Source organism: Pocillopora damicornis, chromosome 10, assembly GCF_964200805.1.
Source record: "Pocillopora damicornis chromosome 10, jaPocDami1.2, whole genome shotgun sequence".
NCBI classification, from domain to species: domain Eukaryota; kingdom Metazoa; phylum Cnidaria; class Anthozoa; order Scleractinia; family Pocilloporidae; genus Pocillopora; species Pocillopora damicornis.
Window position 1 is genome coordinate 21,790,813 of NC_142679.1, and position 19,624 is coordinate 21,810,436.

At 37.1% G+C, this 19,624-nt stretch overlaps 4 protein-coding genes and 1 long non-coding RNA gene across 6 annotated transcripts in view; 2 read left to right on the forward strand and 3 right to left on the reverse strand.

Annotated features, from left to right (window-relative positions):
• Nucleotides 1–7: 7 nt before the first annotated feature.
• On the forward strand, nt 8–3,210 carry LOC113674642 (sodium/potassium/calcium exchanger 5). The gene is made up of 2 exons (XM_027191133.2): nt 8–602; nt 924–3,210. Exons 1-2 carry the CDS (start codon nt 361–363, stop codon nt 2,251–2,253), a joined length of 1,572 nt encoding a protein of 523 aa, XP_027046934.2. The 5' UTR covers nt 8–360; the 3' UTR covers nt 2,254–3,210.
• LOC113674654 (AP-5 complex subunit zeta-1) lies at nt 2,982–13,735 on the reverse strand. 2 transcript variants are annotated; one of them, XM_027191148.2, is made up of 25 exons: nt 13,588–13,735; nt 13,362–13,499; nt 12,783–12,975; nt 12,223–12,269; nt 11,994–12,091; nt 11,530–11,642; nt 11,184–11,247; nt 9,990–10,616; nt 9,821–9,858; nt 9,522–9,687; nt 9,195–9,270; nt 8,305–8,407; nt 7,650–7,733; nt 7,501–7,567; nt 6,953–7,082; nt 6,580–6,666; nt 6,135–6,257; nt 5,530–5,665; nt 5,251–5,328; nt 5,030–5,080; nt 4,826–4,876; nt 4,291–4,362; nt 4,063–4,142; nt 3,626–3,673; nt 2,982–3,432 (listed from the first exon to the last, which is right to left on the reverse strand). In XM_027191148.2, exons 1-25 carry the CDS (start codon nt 13,632–13,634, stop codon nt 3,363–3,365), a joined length of 2,787 nt encoding a protein of 928 aa, XP_027046949.2. In that variant the 5' UTR covers nt 13,635–13,735; the 3' UTR covers nt 2,982–3,362. The 2 variants fall into 2 exon arrangements, with proteins under 2 accessions (XP_027046949.2, XP_089041599.1); XM_089185473.1 differs by lacking the exon at nt 12,223–12,269 and having other exon boundaries at nt 13,588–13,657.
• Nucleotides 13,736–13,860: 125 nt separating this feature from the next.
• On the forward strand, nt 13,861–17,161 carry LOC113674672 (uncharacterized). Its single transcript, XM_027191156.2, has 4 exons — nt 13,861–13,995; nt 14,285–14,420; nt 14,736–15,051; nt 15,544–17,161. Exons 2-4 carry the CDS (start codon nt 14,313–14,315, stop codon nt 15,945–15,947), a joined length of 828 nt encoding a protein of 275 aa, XP_027046957.2. The 5' UTR covers nt 13,861–13,995; nt 14,285–14,312; the 3' UTR covers nt 15,948–17,161.
• Nucleotides 17,162–17,504: 343 nt separating this feature from the next.
• On the reverse strand, nt 17,505–18,969 carry LOC113674595 (pyroglutamylated RF-amide peptide receptor-like). The gene is made up of 2 exons (XM_027191083.2): nt 18,859–18,969; nt 17,505–18,626 (listed from the first exon to the last, which is right to left on the reverse strand). Exon 2 carries the CDS (start codon nt 18,593–18,595, stop codon nt 17,657–17,659), a length of 939 nt encoding a protein of 312 aa, XP_027046884.2. The 5' UTR covers nt 18,596–18,626; nt 18,859–18,969; the 3' UTR covers nt 17,505–17,656.
• A 268-nt stretch (nt 18,970–19,237) lies between these two features.
• LOC149039383 (uncharacterized) overlaps nt 19,238–19,624 on the reverse strand; it is an 11,733-nt gene continuing 11,346 nt past the window's right edge. Inside the window, exon 2 of the long non-coding RNA XR_016180594.1 lies at nt 19,238–19,624. This exon is cut by the window's right edge and continues 1,111 nt beyond it. This is a non-coding gene — a long non-coding RNA (uncharacterized LOC149039383).

Here is a 19,624-nt window from a genome sequence, read left to right on the forward strand (position 1 = left end):
ACCATGAACCCTCAACCATGTTAACCCCTGAATACTCAGAAGGGATTCACATCTAAGGCGTATGATTTTCGCGATCTTTGGGCATTTATCGAATCATGATCACCTGCGATTTAAAGCTTTCGTCACAAATTAACGAAAACCAGGCATAACTTAGCAGCTCATTTGTTGAAAGCGATGAAAAAAACCGCAAGGCAGATTTATGTCTCTAATTCTCTTGACTTCCCTTAAAATTGTTCGAAAGTTTAAACCACAGCGGATCGAGACTAAGGTATCAATTGTGATCCGTTGTCTTTCAAACTTTTTTTCATTTCAGGTGTAGCTTGTCCTCAGAAACAGATGACAAGATAAAACCTTATAACAATGGATCGACTTCCCAGGAAACTTAGCGTCCTTCATCATATTCGTCACGTTAAACGGCACTTCTTCAACTGTAGCAGCCACAAGATTATCAATGTACTGCAATATGAAACGCTGTTCTCACTGCAGCAGAGGCGAGAAGGAGCCGTTGTTATACACACCCTGGTATGCCTGTACTGCTTTGGGGCACTAGCAGTTTTGTGTGATCATTATTTTTGCGCGTCACTTGAAAAACTATGCAAACGGTGAGTAGTATAGTTATCTTTGGTTTTTGGAGATGAACGAAAGGGATACGTTTTTGCATGATGTGTACATTTCAGCCTTTTTACATCTTTAGATTCAGCAAGCAACTGAAATCTTTGAGGGCAAACAGCGTCTGAAAACAATTGTAACTGGCTAACATCACTACACTTTTTGCTTCTAGAGTTCACAGATTAACTGTAAAAATGTCCAAAAAGTAATCAAAAAAATTGTTTGCGTTAATTTGGGAGGTACATTTTCTAAGCTTTAGAAATCAAAAACTGATGTTTTAAACTGATGTTCAAAATACTTTTTACCCGCTTTAGACTACGTATCCCGACAGACGTTGCAGGCGCAACATTCATGGCTGCTGGTAGTTCTATGCCCACACTGTTCATCGCAATTGCTTCCGTATTCATGGGTGAGGGTGATATAGGCCTGGGTACTATTATTGGTTCAACTATGTTCAATATCCTCTTCATATCGGCCATTTGTGGGCTGTGTTCTGGTATCTCCATAGCTCTTCGGACGTGGCCGCTTTTGAGGGATTCTGTGGCATACACTATACATCTGACCGCTCTGTTAATTGTCATAGAGGATAACATAGTTCACTGGTACGAAGCCTTGGTGTTTCCATTCTTATATCTTGGTTATATAATAGTTATGTGCTTCAATAAGAAACTCGAAGGTTTGTTTGAGAGAGTTTGCGAAAAGTTTTGCCATTTACGGAAGGGATTTGAAATGGTCTCAATGGAGGACCCCCACGAAAATGCCGTTGGGAAAGGCAATGGTCAGGAAGCCCTGGAAAAATCCGGGGAAGAGGATTTAAGAAACAACGAAATTATTACCGACAAAAGCAAGAATGAAATGAAAGACACTGACTGCGCTAGAGAAGGAAGGGGAGTCAATGATCCCGATACCTCCTCTTCTCAAGCTCATGGTTTTTCAGAAAAATCTCCGTTCGAAATTCCTAAGAGTTCTTTTCAATTAGTGATCTGGGTGATCATGTTACCTGTCCACGCCCTCTTCTTCCTCACAATGCCCGACTGTCGCAAGAAAGGTTGGGAGAACTGGTACCCAGTCACGTTTGTAGTATCCATCCTATGGATGGCCCTCATATCGTACGTACTCGTGTGGACTGTGTCAATCATAGGCGAGACTTTTGATATACCAGAATGCATCATGGGACTGACATTATTGGCAGCTGGTTCTAGTGTCCCGGATGCTATTGCAAGTCTTGTAGTCGCTAAACATGGAATGGGAGACATGGCTTTGGCTAATTGTGTTGGTAGCAATATCTTTGACGTCCTCTGCTTAGGTCTTCCATGGTTTTTAGCCACGACTGTTGTTCATCCGAAAAGCGTCGTTTTAATTCACAGTGGACATGTAGTTTATACGTCTTTGTGCCTGTTTGGCACAGTTTTAGCGACAGTATTCGTGATACACCGAAATAGTTGGAGATTGGATAAACGTTCGGGAGGTATACTATTGTTAACCTACATTGTTTTCTTATCAGCGGCTGTCATTTTAGAAGCTCTTCCCGGGGGGCCTGGAGGTCAGGGGGATGGTCCTAAGTTAAGTCCACATCACCCGGGTCACCTGCCAAATAAGGGCCTAGGGCATCACAAAAATGCTCATTTAAAGAAAGTCACGTGACAACCGATGGTTACTGAGTGAATCACTGCGGGCGTTTTTTAACCCTTTAACTCCGAAGATCTGATTGTTAATTCTCCCCTCCAACACAATTCTTGTAAATAAGTTATGAGAATTTGGTGTTATATCAAGATAACAACTTCTTCCAACTAAGTTTGAATATTCTCATTTCCTGTTTGCTGGATAATGTATGGATATTGTAGGGAGAAGTTACAAGTTAATCACTTCTGGGAGTTAAAGGGTTAAAAGATTCCTCTTGGGAGGTCGATAATCTGCTCCCGAATAGAATCTTTGCTTAGCTACAGTCATTGCACCACGGCTTAGATGCCAAAATATCAATATCAAATTAGTTGCTCGAAAAGAGTCACTCTCATAAAATGCATCAACTGCTGCGAACCTCAACGGTATTATAACAGTAAAATTTACAAGAAAACTCGAAAGCACCTAGAAAAAAGAAGTACCGGTATTGTTTTGGCCAGTGGAAGGGTCTGTGTATCAACTGGAATTGAAGCAAGGCTTAGTTGGTATAACATAATCAATATCATTATTATTATTATTATTATTATTATTATTATTATTATTATTATTATTATTATTATTATTATTATCAGTATCATTACAATTTTCATTATTACACAGCTGGAGGTATGGGGCAAGCAACTGCGAAATCTATGTAATGGGTAGAACCAATGTGTTAGCCGGAGTTAAATTTAATGAAAGAAAAAACAGGTAGCTTAAAGTATTTATTCGGATTTTTTTTTGCACATTGACAACCTAATATCTCTTCGTATACTCTTTATAAATTCATTAACATTGTTTTTCGAATGAATTTCCTAGAAATAATAACATACTTTGTTGTTGCTTTTTTTTTTTACTCTCTGTAAATCAAGTTAAATTAAATGTCTATGTTCTGCGTATTCGTTAAAAAAATGGAGAGAAAAAAATAAATTATTTTTACCATCAGATTCAAACATTGTAGTTAAATACAAAACTATAGATTAGGAGAAATTCTACTGAGTTTCCCAAAACTATTCTAACGCTCAGAGGTTCTACATAGTCAAACCTTCTGATTCTTGTTATAAAAGCCATGTGTTTCTATGATACTTTGGAATTTACGAGGAGAGAATGGTGTCACAAGTTCGTAACAGGAGAGATAGAGAAGCGTTTCGGTCTCTGTGCCACCTGAAAGAATGAAACAAAGTCACATAAAGAAAAGCTACAAAGCAGGAAACACTGTTGTGATAAACGTCAGACACTGAGTCATCGTAACGGCAAAGGGGGCTGTTCTTTGGTTCTAGAAGACACGCTCATGTCTAACATGGTTTAGCGAGAACGGGAGGATTGCGAGAGGCTTCAAAAATTATTTCTGACATACCTTCCGCTGTAAACTTCTGAATCCGGGCTTAGGATCACAGGTGCCACACTAAAAATAGTGCAGACAAAGTTTTCTGGTTAGTTCATGAAACGAAGAGCTTTGTGAGCAAAGCTCGGTCACGAAACCCTTTCACTCCCTATGTGCAGTAAATTTCAATACAGCGCTCCCAGGCACGCAAGTGTTTATTTTGCGGTCCTCAATAAGAGGAAGTGAATGCCTGGTAGGTAATAATGTGACACAGAAAGGTTCAAACTTTGCAGCTCTTGTAAACAAGATTCAAACACATCAATCGAGCCAAGGCTCGAAACAGGATCTTGCGATCCGTAGTACAGCGCGTGAACCGTATGACCATGGCGATTCTTCTTAGATTTTGGTAAAGGAAGATAAGAAAATGGAGAAAACGTTGAGAAATAAAAGGCAATATTAGCAGCTCTTACTTGGGTAGTTTTAAAAGGTTGATAAGTTCCTGCGCTCGCAACAGAAGATCTGGGTAGCAGTCTGGGTCTGAAAGAAGCTCCTATCAAAAAAAGGAAACATTTTTGTTAATAGACAAAGGTCCGTCCAAACAAAGATGAGTTAAAGTGCATGATTACTTAAAAAAGCAAGAGAGGGCGACGAGCATTCCACCACAAATAGAAGACGAAACAAAACAAGAACCAACTCACGGGTTTTTGCCGCACCACTTTGCTCAAGCATAAAATAGCTCTTTGGATTACATCCTGACATCTCGAAGCAAGCTAGAAGAGAAGAAAACAAGAATAAAACAAGAATCTCTTTCACTCCTACAGCTAAGGCCGTAATAAGTATTCTTTACAACAGACAGTGTATTTTTAAGTAATTATTTCTGGTTTCGTCGATTAACTTACATCAAATTATCAACAAAGATTGTACCTGCTTGCCATCCAGGATCAAATTGTATGGATAAAGAATACTAAAATCTATAAGACGATGTTCTAGTAAAACATCCAATTTACCTCACTTCACAGTAAAGCAAGAATAGTGAAAAGTCATAGGAATACCTCGAAGAAAAACTACATTGATACAATTAAACTGATGAGGTACATTATCATTTGGCTCGCAATGCACTCAGTCACCTTGGATCGTGAAGTCGAAAAGTGATCATCAAAGGAAAGCGATAAATCAGTTCTTGAGAGAACCGAGATACAATAAAAAAAAATATAACATTAACTTAAATCTCACCTTGGCGAGTGTTGTCATTAAAACTGAGACAAGTCTTCCGCTAAAAGACACCTGAGGAAAGAGAAACAAACTGTTGAATGGCAAAAGAGAGAGGAGAACTGATTTACTATTTACACTTGGCAGCTCATTTCCTCAGTCCTTAGTAATTACGGGGGAGGTACTTTGCTAAGAAGGGACAAGTTCACTAGAAACGATGACACATACCTTTCGTGGTGCGCTCTGCCCTAAAACTTCATACGTCAAAGCTTCAAGTGCCTAGTAAATAAAAAAATAAATAATTAAATAAAAACAGTGATAGTTAGAAAAGCTTCTAAATATTGAGTTAAGATGAGCTGCGCCTTTAAAATTAGGCAGAGTTGTAAAGTTCTACAGATGAAAGAGGCAATATTATTCGCCTAGTCATCAAACAGAAAATGATAAAGTACCTCAAAATATTGGACGATATGTTGCACCGTGCATCCACCATCATGTGAGGACGACGCAAACTCGCCAATCACCCAAACCTATTAATGTCCAATAAAATTATGTCACGTACGTCTTCTTCTTTAAGGCAGCAGCTAGATAAAAAAGCTCTTAAACAGAGACATTAACAATAATAATAGCCACAAATAAGCTGATTAGAGTGCTTTCAATCTGCTGTCAAACAACTTGAATGGATTTTTCTTCATCAGCTAGAGTTCCCTTTTTCTTGCTGTTCTACTCACCAAGTGAACAAAGAAGTTCTCTTTGGACGGCCCAAGGTTCTTAAGGCCGCTGACAAAGTCCATGATGTCCTGTTGAAACCTGACAATCAGGTTTGGGTATTTTTGACACAATTGTACCAATCTCTCTGATAGCAACCTAGTAGTAAGTATATCACTGGTGTGAGCACCGGCGTTAATCAAGATTTATCAATAGCATTAATGGACGGCTTTGACCAGTGGATAGGAAAGTCTTGTCACGCGATTGAGTTCATCCCTCTTAACTCGTTCCTGAGTGACGTCACATTGCTTTAAAGCCGAGCAAAAACATTCAGTGATTTGACACAGGCTGTGTAAATATTTCCTATATAAATCAATTTTTGATTGGTATCGTAAAACGCAGCCAAAGTTGGTCCAAAGTCCAATCATTACAAAGGAAAATATAACATGTCAACTTCCTAAAGCGCGGGAAAACAGCAAGGACAAAAACACAAATCTTTTCAGTTTTGCATGTGATTGGATGAGGGGGGACCCGTTTTCCAAGAAAATTGCAGGGCTTAATGCAAAAAAATATCTCGGAATACTGTCGCACTATATTGGAAATTGCTCAAAGCACAAAGAATACTCACTCGTGAATCTCTTTGCGGTAGTTTTTCACATGATAAAGAAGGCCAACTCTCTCCAATATAACTGGTACCATTCGGCTAGCAGTCTCTTCGTCTGCCTCTTCCAGGATAGTCGAAAACATCACGCTAAGGATAATTAAATTGCAAATATTATAAAAAAAACTTACTGAGGAAAAATAAAATAAGGGAGGAAAACGCATGACTGCGCTCAAAATTATAAACCTCCCTGCACGATTGGTTCTAAATCAACTGCAACTTGGCACGATTCTTTAATATATTTTTTTAAAAAATCAATGTGTCAAAACAAATTCAAAGTGAAAAGAATTTTCATATTCACGGTATGGCCTGCGGTAATGATTTAAGGGGAGGGGGATGATGTGAGGATTATTTCTACGATCAAAATTTCATAGGCTCGATACGTTTTAAGCCAGAATCGAGAGCTCCTTACTTCAATAAAACCGGAGAAATTTGAGCAGATACCACGACGCGAGGTTGCTCCAGCCTGTCTTGCAACAAATGGTGAAGTGTCGAAAGTCTGCAAAACAAAGGTTAATATGTCAAATAATAAAACAACATCCTAGTTTTCTGCCAACAGCTTTACATAAATGTCTAATTTCCTTTATTGCACGGCTTTTGGAGCCGGCGCATTCTTAAAATCACTCCGATAGTTTTCTCTTTAAATCAAAATTAGCACCAGTCTTGGACGTGTCATCATGCACTGCTGGGCAGTAACAAACCTGAAGAAAAGCCACTCGTCCTCAAAGCAGTAAAATGCATTGGTAAACGTTCCTTCATCTAAATATTAATAAATTTGTTCTTACTTATCTATAGTATCGCCCTGTCCAGCTTCAAGTCTCATGATAAAACTAAACAGAGGTTTGTATTCCGGCTCCAAAAAATAATCCACAGAAGACTGACTGAACACCATCTTATCCCCACTGTTTGCTCTTGCTGCCGGTACCAAACAAAAAATAAGAAATTAATTCTTCGAAGCGTTCTTCTCATTACATTTTTTGATATAATACAAGGTCCCTTTTTGTTTCGTTCATGGAGGCGGACCTCCTCCTCTAATGGCACACTTTTTCCATTGAGGTTCTACTATACTTTTCAAGAGCGGGGTTCTCTATGATGATCTTTGTTGTAGCACCTGTAAATTGTGTTCATGGGCGAGACACTTCACTCTATTATTTCCCCTCTGTGTGCGAGAGAACAGTGCAAGAGCTTTATTTCCGTCGTAACCCATTATACTGGAAGAGCCCTCTGATTGACTTGGGTTACCCACTTGAGTGAAAGTTCTATGAATTATTAGGCGCAGATCAGTATGTTGGTAAAAAAGAACACTGTCACATACACTACTGACATACTGTACCTTTTGTAGCCCATGATGTACACAGAGCAGCGGACAAACAAGGCAAATCCAGCAGTGTGTGAAACATCTGTAAAAAAAACCAAACATTGCTTAATGACTTTTAATATATTTCTTGATTGAACAAGGGAAGAAATTTCAACAAAAAGTACCTCAACAGCTGTGTTTTCGTTCAGCATGGCTGGAAGCATTTCCATGAATTCCTTTACATATGTGCGAGGATGCCAGGCCAAGATCTGCACAGAGAAAGACAAACACAGTTACAAGGGGAATTTTTAATTGAGTGTATTCTGGGATTGCTAAAGAATTGCAATGGTTCTTCTTCGCTAGGCTTTGTAATTTGCCCAGAAACCTCGTGCCAAAACTACAACCAATCACAGTTGTTTTCCAACGTTTAAGGTTGGTCATGGGTATTTACTTCTTACTGTCTCCTTGTGATATTCCCCTTCAACTTTTGATTGAACGTTGTAATTACCAGGGCTTTGGTTCTTTATTCCAAGTCGTTGAAAACCATTTCTAGTAGTCTCAAGCCATTTACTTAACTTTTTACACTACTAGACGTGACCACAAAGGGGTTTTTTTAAAAAATATCACAATCTTTTCCAGCAGGAAAATGATGAGAAGAAAGAATATTTATCCATTAAGGAAATTGTCTGATTTCAACACCAATCTGACAGGGTAGAATTCGTGGAAAATGCATGGAAAAAAGAGCAGAAAATCGATAGGGTTAGGGTTAGGGTTTGCAGTGAAAGGGTAATTGCAGTGTACCTTTGAATAGAAAGGGATACTGTAAGCATCTCCACTTACCTTGAACAAGTTTGGAAAATACTTTGGAAGAATATTGGTTGAAATACAGAGTTTCCTCAGGTTTTCCAAGCAGAAGAATACAACATCAAATGATAGAGAAGAACTACAGAAAAGACGAAAAGATGTAGCCATTCTTAAAGTCAGACTGGTAGACCTTTAAAATTAGTCAGAACTGGTCAGTGAAAACATTCAATTTATAAATCAACATGCCTTTTTGCAGAACTTCCATGTAATTATTTCTAGTGACACAAAATAGTGGATAAAGTTTGGAATTTTTTTGTTCTGATTGGTCAGTTCTGATTAATGGCAGGGTTATCCATAGGACAAAAAGTCACTTTTAACAGCTGGTAAGTACTCTTGATTAACATTCCCAAACAATACTAACATGACCTGTACATATGATCATATTTATCTAAATCAGACTTGTCCCTGACAGTGAGGAAAACAAAACTACCATGCATAAAGTTAACCCTTTAATTCCCAGATCAAAATTGTAATTCTTCTTACTGTCAACCATACAATTCTTTTAATGTTAGTTCAGAGAATTTAGTATGGGATCAACTAATTATCCCCAAATTGATATTTTTCTTTATTCTCATTACTTATCTGGTTGATATTGTATTGATATTGTGAGAAGAAGTTCTGTCTTTGTCACTCATGGGAGTTAAAGGGTTAATCATTACCTTGGAAAATGTTCTAACAGAAAATCTTTATGAAATAAGGAAATTATTTGGCCCAAGAACAAGTTTTCAAATAGCAATGATGAAATCAAAGTTTCTTTTTTTTATTTTGTCTTATATACTTATGAAAATCATCTCTTTGCAAGATCTTAGGTAACCAATGATCTTATTGTTGGTCCAATGATTCTGTGAATACATGGCACAACATACTTTGCATAATAGGAACTTAACACTGGACCCAGCAGAGTCTTACAGGCAGGTTCAGGATCAAAAACAACTGTCTCACCTGCAACAAAAAAGAATAGAGAATAGGAAATGCCATTTGAGAAATCAAATAATAATGATAAATTCAAGTACAGTCAGAAATAATTGATTTTATTTTTCAATTTTTGTACTGCAGGGTCAAAAGAGACTCAAATTTCATTTGTTAAATTCTCACATTGGAGCTACCATATAAGTCTCATTTTAATGACCATTTTTGTGCTTGGTTAAACCACACTCTTCTGAGCCAAACTGACAGATGACTGTCCAACTCACCATGGTTCAGAAGAAACTGCACCACAGGAATCAACACTCTTTTCCATCTGTTGAAATCAGAGGTAACTCGAGCATAAAGTCTTCTTATAATCTCAATAAGTTTGGGAATCAAAGACTTGTCCATGGAGCATAGAACATCCAAATTGTAGATAACTTCAACCAGACACTGTTAAGATAATTAAATGATCAAAAGACACCCAAAATCATTATTTTTCCTACTGAAATCTACCAGTTATTGTAGAAAATCATTAGATAAAAATATATTCTAGTATCAAAGCCTCTAACGAATGTTCACTTACAGCTTCAATTAACGTAGCATCCTGTTGCTTGCTTGGTTCTATTGGAAAAAATAATAAATTTTACATGAAACTTTTATCATATTGATAAAATCAAACATAGCAACAAATAGTTTGATCATGGTAATCCTGTATGCAGTTTGGTTTTTCATGGGAAAAAAACTTCCCTTACTTCTTTCACTCTGTTCCAGAAGCCTCAAGCAGTATTCACAGGCCCTCTCTTTCAGTTCTTGTTCACCACTTTTCACTCCATGAGGACTTGACGGGAATAATTTTGAGAAACTTAAAGTTGACAGACTTCTTTTATGTTTTCCTCTCTTTGATGTATGCTGAGCCTGGTCCTTGGTACCAGGCTCTTCAGGATCACATGAAAAACTTAAAGGAGTCTGGGGTCTAGAATCACTACCACTTGACAATGACTGGTCATCTGTGGGGATAGTCAGGGATTGGCCAGGCATAGGGGACTGACTTAGCAACTGGCTCTCAGAATCTTGTGGAGAGGATCGCGACAAAGGAATAATAAAACCAGTGGATGACTGCGAATCAACAGAGATATTATCCATACTTGACTGACTTTGGTTCAAGGCATTTTGAGAGGGTGAGCCGGAGCGATAACCTGGCTGACTGAGATTCTCCACAGAGCCTGAATTTGAGGCAGTTGAAAAGATCAGTGGTGATGCACCTCCCCTTGGAGAATTAGAATTTGAGATGGTATTTATAAACTTGATATGCCAAAGCCATGATCGCAACATGGAAAAGCTGTGGATGTTTAAGATTTGGTCAGGAAAAAAGTACTGTGCTGTGGAACAGAGTAAACAAACAAACAATGATTAGTTAAATGTAGGTCTTTTTCCCATGACTGCAACCAAAATGTTTGCTGCATGGATTGCTGCTCTCTCAAAAGCTACTGATAGATATAACAGATAAACAAAATTGAATATGGACCAACTGGAATTTAATTGGGCTCCTTTAGACCAACTGGCCTAAGTAAGTAGGAATTAACTCAGTTGACAAAACCAAATTAAGTGGGAACTAGTTTGGGGTTTGCATTATTAGGTACGAAAACTAGACTCATCAGGTATCTTTAACAGTCATGTAACCACTTAGACTGCTGGATGGAGAAAGTAACACAGGCCCTATGGGTCAGAGTAAGTCTCTTTTCCAACAAAATAAACTACACCATGTCCTTATATCAAGCTTCACAGTGAAGCTTGGTGCACAGTTTATCAAGTAGCCTCTAGATATACAGCAGTTAAACTTGAACATGTTTGCGAACAGACTTTTATTAGATTAAAGCACTAAAAGCACATTATATAAAAAAAAAAACAACAACAAATTATTAATAAATTTAGACAAATGAGCTTACCAATACTCAAGACTGTAAAAAAGTATCTTGATGATGTTCCATCGACCTCTGTAACAAGTTGGTACTATAAAAAAAATGACAGGTGTTTCATTCTTTACTATAGCTGAACCACATACATACCATAACAAGGAAATACCAAAGACTGTCATTTTAATAGAAGGTGTTTAAATGAAATAAAAGTTTAGGCTTATAAATCCTGTCAACAGACACATCACACAAAGGTTGTAGTTTTATGTTCAACTAATGATGAATGACAACAATAAATTAATACAGATCTATTGTATAAAATAAATATATATAATACAGTTTCTTTCAACATTAATTTTGTTCAAATTACACTACCAACCCCCTTTGATTTTCCTCCTCCAAATATCTGTCTCTGATAAGGATTTGGTGCTGATACTGTGCTGGCATTTTTCAGCCAATTTGCCATTTGACGACTCACTGCTCCAGCATCATCTGTGACATCAAGTAAACATGTCAAACATTTCATTGTTTTCTCATTTTCAAGTTAATCTACTTCCCTGAATACAGTTGAATTACTGGAATGAGTTTTGTAAGGTAAAGATCTTGTAGCTTGTAGTTTTTCTAACTATGATAAAAAGCTTTCTGTTTCTTAATACACTATTTTTATTATCTTAATGAAGTGTTTAAAGGAAAGTTGCTCAAATTGGATTTGGTTTTTTATTACAAAATGCAAGTCAAGTCTAGAAAAATTTTAAAATACCAAAAACAGCAAAGGAATTAAAAAGAACAAAAAACATTTTTGTTAATGAAGCATTTCACTTCCAAATATGTACTGATACAAACCTTGCGATATCAAGTTGTCATCTGCATTTATTAATAATTGTAAAGAACCTAGTGACAATGTTTGTAACTCCACAGGCACCCCAGGTTTTGTTAGCCATCTGCAAGTTAAGACCATTGCAAATCATATTAAGTACTTGTACATGTCTTAGCATCATTGGGTCACAGAACTATTAGTGAACAGAATGAATCTCATACTGTCACTTGTCATTATTAGTTTTTTGTTACTTACTGTACAAGTTGTGGAATATATTTTGTCCAAAAGCCTCGCTCCTGGCCCTAAATAGTGAAGCACATATATGTCCAAAATAACAAGTGACAAAGGCTTTCACTTAAATCTAAAGCCCTTATAAAATTTGTTGTGAGGGGGGAGGATTAGAGTTCACTCTGATGCATGATTTCTTAAAAGAATGCCTATTAAAATAGCTTAACATAACTAAACAATTAGGAACTATCAGGGAAACTTAACAAATGGCTGCAGCAGGGAAGGGAGTGGTCCTGTTTTAACTTGCAGTCAGTTCTAGAGGAGAAGCAAAACAGCTAAACAGCATTCCTGCAAAACCATTGAGAATTGAAGATAACCTCTAACAACTGTACTAGTCAGTCTCAAATTCAGACATTTTCGCAACAGTCAGATGTTTATCCAGTTTTCTTCAGTTTGATGAGAAGAGTCTACTACCATTCATTGTTCACATTCACTCACAAGAACTGATCCATGAATTGATACTAGGATCTTAGAAGTGATTGGGTAATATACTGCTTCATTGAATCACTCACTTTTTTACAACATACCTGAACCCATGCCAAGGGTAATATTATTGGTATATTCTTCTGCTCCACTGGTGGTTCCACATTAGCAATAACAAGCTGACTTGTTGGAGTAATCTCACGTAATATAGCACTGCACAGAAGTCGTAATCTTTTGGGACCTTGTTGAGGTTCGCCAGCAACACTTTGTAGCTCATTAATTAATTGATTTGACAAACTGGTGAAAGGAAAAGCACATCAAATAATCCTGTTTTACCCTATTGCTCCCAAGATCTAATTAGAAATTCTCCCTTCGAGATGTTAGACCAGCATATTACATGAAAATAGTTCGGAGAATTTTGTAGTACATCAACATCACACCCCTCCCATTGTTAAATGTGTCTGTTTGCAACGATTTTTTTTCCCGAATATTAATCGATGTGGTAAGGATTCGGTAAGTCACATGCTGACGTAAAACTTAGATTTGAATAATTGTATAAGCTTAGGTACAATTCAAACAAAGTTCGACTGACATCGTTCACAATCTTTAACTTGATTTTCATCCAATGAGTTGAAATAGACATAAAGGACTATTTGAGAGGAGGATTATTTTACAGTAACTACCTTCTCCTTTTTCTGGTGGCAGCCAACAACAAATACAGTCGCCTTAAAGTGTTTAAACACTCATTGCCCCGGTCACGACTCTGCAAAATTCCAAGAACTTTAGCGCAGAATTCTTTGAAGTCAGTGTCCTGTAACAGCCTATAAAATGGACATGACTCTCATAAATACTTAAAGGTATCGAACGATACATGGTTTATCCAGCATATATTCAATCATCATATGTTACCGTGCTTGTTTCACTACGGTAGAAGGATCTTTAAACTGATCCGCCATATTGAAAACATCCGGTTGAGGATAGCCGCTGGCTATTACAAAGCATATTCCAAGGCCCGTAACACGGGTCTGCAATGCGTTCAAAGAAGAAAGGGTATAAAATTTACCCAGCCATTAAGCTATGAGGTTATGTTTAGAACAAATAAGGTTTAGTGGGTACTTTAATGGTTAAAAATTTAAAATCCAAGAACTCAAATGCAGGATATGATATACGCATCTACCAAATGTCCATCGATTTATCCTTCTACCTTCTCATTTACAGTCCCCCGCCTACCAAACACCTTCATAAATAACTCGTCCCCAAGCCTGAGGGGTTTTTGTTGTGGCTGAAACTCGACAAGCTTTGAAACAACAGAGAGTGGTAAGTGTGTAAAAGAAGGCTTATGATTTTATAAACTCAGCTTAGCCATTTTCAGTTCATTTTTCTCGTTGCTCAGTTATAGCAAGCTGTAGTTCTACTAATTTATGATAAGTAACCATTCAAATTGTTTCGAAAACGAAACCATGAATGTATTCTCCTGCAATAACACCAAATTTTCTTGACTAATGTACAAAACTACCCCATCCATTTCATCTTAGCTTAGCCATGAAAAACCCCATTCATTAAATTTGTCATGTATTTGAGATTTGTTTTGTTTGTCCTTACTCAGCCGGAGTGATTCTGTGAGACAAGAAAAGATGACTAGTAATTTGCCCTCCCTTCCCTCAGAAGTAATTGAAAAGATAGTTGCTTTCTTGCCGCTGCCAGACGTCTGCATCTGTATGTTGGTATGCAAAGAATGGAAAGTGAGTAAAGACTGTCCATATGAAAACTTTTGGTTTTAAAAGTCTCCATGGCAATTATTAAGATGTGACAAAAATTTGACATAAGTTTTCCAAATCCCAACAGGCAAGTAATCTCTCTATGGGATACATTTGTCTCTTGTTTTGTAATAATAGCAGAAGATCTTACTATCTTATTTTAAACTTCTTTGATGTACCTCTTCAAATCATCTATGAACTGTGTCAAAAGAAATAACAAAACAATTACTACTTACTTAAAATTAAAGACTAGCCAAAATAGTCATGAATTTTTTTTGTGTTTTATTTTTTATACATCAGGAAATGTTTTCATCAGAGCAGTTTAGTGAAAATTATGTGCTCAACCATTACAATTTTGATGATGAAGAACAACCTAGTGGACATCTTTATGCGTGGTCTGACCCAGAGGAATGGTTTCATTACTGGGATGACAATGAAGATAATTCCAATGTGTGGGTGTTTTCTAATCCTCCAAAGCGCTGGAAATGTGGCATTGTTCATTTAGCAAGTTACTCACTTGTCTCAGATAAACAGCTAAAGTATAAAAGTTTCCTCCGGGCTGTGTACATTTTGAGCAGAATAAAGAAGGCTGCAGAGGAGCTTGGACTGGATTGTGGTAAGTAAGACTAGGATGAATTAGGGTTCATTTCCAAGTGGATGCCCCAAATATTCCAAAATTAAATTAAAAAAAAAACAAATCACGACAACTATACTTAGTGATGGGCTGTAACCTTTTCACTCCTAAGAGCTTAAAGTTGATTTTCCTTGCTAATGGGTACATTTCTTTGTTATCTGGTTCTGAGTCAAGAGTATTTCCCTAGTCAACAATCTTCTCAGTTTATTCTCATTGCCTGCCAGTTTACAATGTATTAAAAAAGGTAAGGATTATTTATATGGTGGATATTCCTAGTGTCAAAGGTTTAATAACTTATGTCCCTTTCATTTGTAAATATAACACCATTTGTGATTTTTTAATGTGGATCTTTTCTTGCTGAAGTGTTAGTCAAATTGTTATAGCTGCTTTGCTTTTTGTTTTAACTTTTTTTCTTTATAGAAAATGAGCAGTGAACATTGTCTTATTCAATAAGGTATGTTTTTTCTGTAATAGGTGCTTGGGCAAATGAAGGCTCTGGATTGATAGAAACATGCTTATTTCCTTGGGATAAAGATTCCCTCCCCACGGCTACAGATATAATTTCACTTTATGGTTTCAATCCTGAGATGCAAGAGAACCCACTGGTGAGGGGTGAAGGTGAAGACAAGGATAGTGGTGATGAAAGTAGTGATGATGAGGAAGATGGAGGCTGTGTTCGTTGGAAGTCTTTGAGTACATCATATGATGTTGATGTGAAGAAAGCTCATGCTTTCTTTGACTGGATGAAGGAAATTTTTTCCCCTTATATTCAAATTGGTATAGGTTGTGATGCAATGAATCCAGTTCCTTGTTTCATTTTGGCAAAACTTGCTCCAGGTTGGGTGGGGGGTATACTTTCTTCATTGGCTCTGACTTAGTCTAGTTTGTGCATGTATTATTCATTAAATTGAAAGAATGACATTGTGAATTTAGATAATTAATTTAATGCAAAAATACTTCCCACTGAAAGAAGTTACAACTAGAGTTAATCCTCACTAACAGACAAAGACTAATGTGTTGAGGAAGCAAAATACACTACACTGCAAATAAATACTAAATAAACACATTATACTATAACAAAAAAGACATATGCACATTATACAGTTACTGGAAATACATAAATCTATACTTTACCCCTATGCATTCATATTTAATCTAAGTGAATCACATGCAATTTCTAGGGGGGGGGGAGAGGGGGTACGATTATATTATAGAAAATCATGAGACCATGAGCACTTTACCAAATAGGTTCTACATGTTGTTAAAGTTGTTTCATTGAATAAATATTGAGAAAAGATTATTTCTGGAGCTAACAAAATTTTGTGGGCTAGATGAGTCAAAATGCTAAAGGCAAAAGGCAGATAACATAATCAGGATAACCACATGAGGTGATGTACCATATGAGGTAAATATTCTACATCTAACTTCACAAACTAAAGTATTTAAAATGAGGATATCCATTGGGCCTCAGTTTCTCTTAGTGTTTTAAATGTGTTTGTTAAAAAGCAACCAGGAGCTGCCTTTCCCTACCACAGGTTCATTCTGAAACTCAAAAGTAAATATTTAGGCCTCTCAAAAAGCAACAAGGAGCTACATTTCCCTACTACAGGTTCATTCTGAAACTCAAACGTAAATATTTACGCCTCTCTAGGGTTAAAGTAGACCTTTTTTTAAGTTAGACAAATCTTATTTAAAAATTGCTGGTGACTGAATGTAGTAAAAACTAGATTTTGATACATTAAAATATTTAGATATTCCCTTGAAATCTTAGATGGAAACCATCCAAATGTTGATTAAATAAAATATAACTGTTATAGATTTTGCACAGGGTGCAACAGTGCCCACATTTCCATAATCTTAATAGTTAGGTTTATTTTTGTGTAGTCTTGCTGTCAGGGTTAGAAAGCTGTCAGCTCCTGAATTATTTTGGGAATTTTGGGCAAAATTTGACCAATCTCCTGTGAGATTGGGGATTGACCTCTGGTGTCAGAGGTGATTTAAAGTCTAACGACATGTCAATTTGATTGGTGTTTTGTGGAATTTAGATCAATGTTTTGCAAAATAAAAGCTTCTTTCCTCTTTAGTTTATACATTAAGTCTTTTATGATTGTGTAGTGTTGACAATCTCTACATTTTATGAAATCACATATACCGTTGCACGCCGCAGAAAAGGTGCTGCTTTTTCTTGCGTAACATGGATTATCACGGCTCTCCCAGCATCACTTTTATGGCTACATAGTGTAATATAAAAAGTATAGTTTTCAATACTTTTATCTTACAGCGCAAGCTTTCACTTTACGGTAAAAGTAGTACCCCCTGCGCGCAAAGCGGAGGCTCATTACCTCGGAAATATGGCAACTCAGCAAGCTATGAAAGTAGGTTGTAACGCGTGATTACCGTAAGTCAGTCCGAATTAAAAACCGAATTTTTTAGCGCGGGAACTTGTATTGTGGGAAATTCGGACAAAAAGAGGCAGTGAAAACAAATAAACGTATCAATCACTTCAGGTATGGCTAAATTTGTAAATATTGTAGCAAACTCGTTAACGAACAAGAACGTGGGGAAAAAACTAGCCCAATCGCATTTCTCAGGGTTGTGAAATTTTTCTCTCAACGGTATAGTCAGCAATTGATACTTTATTCGTCGGTAACCAGCAGCAAATATACATTCGCAACTCCTGCCTGAATCTTTGACTTTGAAGAGTGTAAATGATCGGATTCAAACACGAGCTTAAACCAACAGGTATCACACAGGCGTGGTAAATAATGGACCCATATTCCACCAAGCCAGGAACGTGATAGGCAAGCAAGTATGAAGTCACATCAGGAAGCCAACACAATGCGTGTAGCACCGTCACTGTTACCGCAATTTTCGTGATTCGCTTGCGTGATTTGATTACGACTAATGAAGTGCCCGAAATTATAGATGGGCCCCAAAGAGTTTTCACAGTCTTGGCGTATAGAACAGCCATCAGTACAAGAGGAACTGAAAAGTCCACAACGAAGGTAAAGACGGTGTAAATCTTGCCATATACAAGTTTAGACCAGTTTTCAAAGCATGATGAATGATTTTTGTCATAAATCATTACGGTCATTGGAGGAATCTCGGAAAGAATGGCAAAAATCCAACCACATACAATAACCATTATTAGTTTTCTCTTTGATAATTTTCGTGCAATGTTGCCAGTTCGAGTGGCATAGAAGCGTTCAATGGCGATCACAACATGCATGACAGTAGCAGTACACCCTCCAACCCACATAGTGAACCCCCCGGTAAACAGCTTACAAAGCAAGGTTCCAGCCCATCCATCAGGGTGGGTATATACAGGAAGAAGCACATATTGAGGGATCAGAGATGTTGCCACCAGAATGTCGGCCAGTGCTAAGTTGAGGAAAAGGTAGTTGATTGAAGTCTTGAACTTCGAGCGAATCAAAGCAAGTACTACTAGCAAGTTTGGAATCAAATTTAAGATCATTAAAAGAAAGAAAACCCCCGACAAAATATTTTGCGTCCTATCATTTACCATCGTGGCTCGGTTCAACGAAAGTCTTGTTTTTCTATAAAGAGAAATATATGATTAGTTCTGGGTAAAGGATTGGAAAATCTGTGCTGCGCTCATGTTTCAAGGGGAAAATTAGACTGAGTTTTTTTTCGGATCAACTGAAAACGATTTCATCGAAAAACTTCTGTTGTGTCTGTCAAATTGAAGCGAACGATTAACGACATTTGACACTTAATATGTCCACGCTCTTCCGCTGGCGAAACAAAAAGTTTGATGGTAAACCTTACCTTCTCGATCAGTGATTGCAGTTGAAAGATAGTTTTGATTTCTTTCCTGCCGTGTCAAAGATGAAACAATTTGAGAAATAATCCCAATCAGCTGGTAAGCCTCCAATAAATTATTCAATTACTAAAAAGTTAATGTACAGGACAGGTGTTAAAACAAAAGGCTGTCTTAATTCATCAAACGCAAAGTAAATCTTATTAAATAAGGAATGAGTAATGAAATAAAGATATGGCAAGCAAATTTTGTGGACATTTTAAAATTAGCGATGAAGCTACGTCAGTCATTAAAAACTAACCTGACATATTGCAGAACGCGAGTTGCCAATTAACACTTTCACGACTAGAAACGTTGCGTGTGATTTAAGACTAATATACTATGTAAGTATCATGAGTGTATTACCATAGAAGATCAATCGCAAGTGCATTTCATCGTTCACTTACTCCACCAATATTTTAAACGCGTTTGAGTAAAAGCGAACGGTTTGATCCATCAATGCATTTAAAAAATGAAGTTACAAGTTTTCTATAAACCATTGTCTCTATACAGCATGGCATTGGTGCACTAGTAACAAGGCTAAGCTAAATCAAGCAGAGGCTCTTTTTATCAATTCTTACCCTTTTAGGACTGGTACAAATGCGTATCTTGGCATGATTGCCGGTTACGGTGTTATCTAGGGACTAATTAAACTTTTAATGAACAGAACATGTTAGGACCCCGTGGCGGGTCTTTCGATTGAGAACCGTCGCTTCCAATGCATAGTTCAAACCA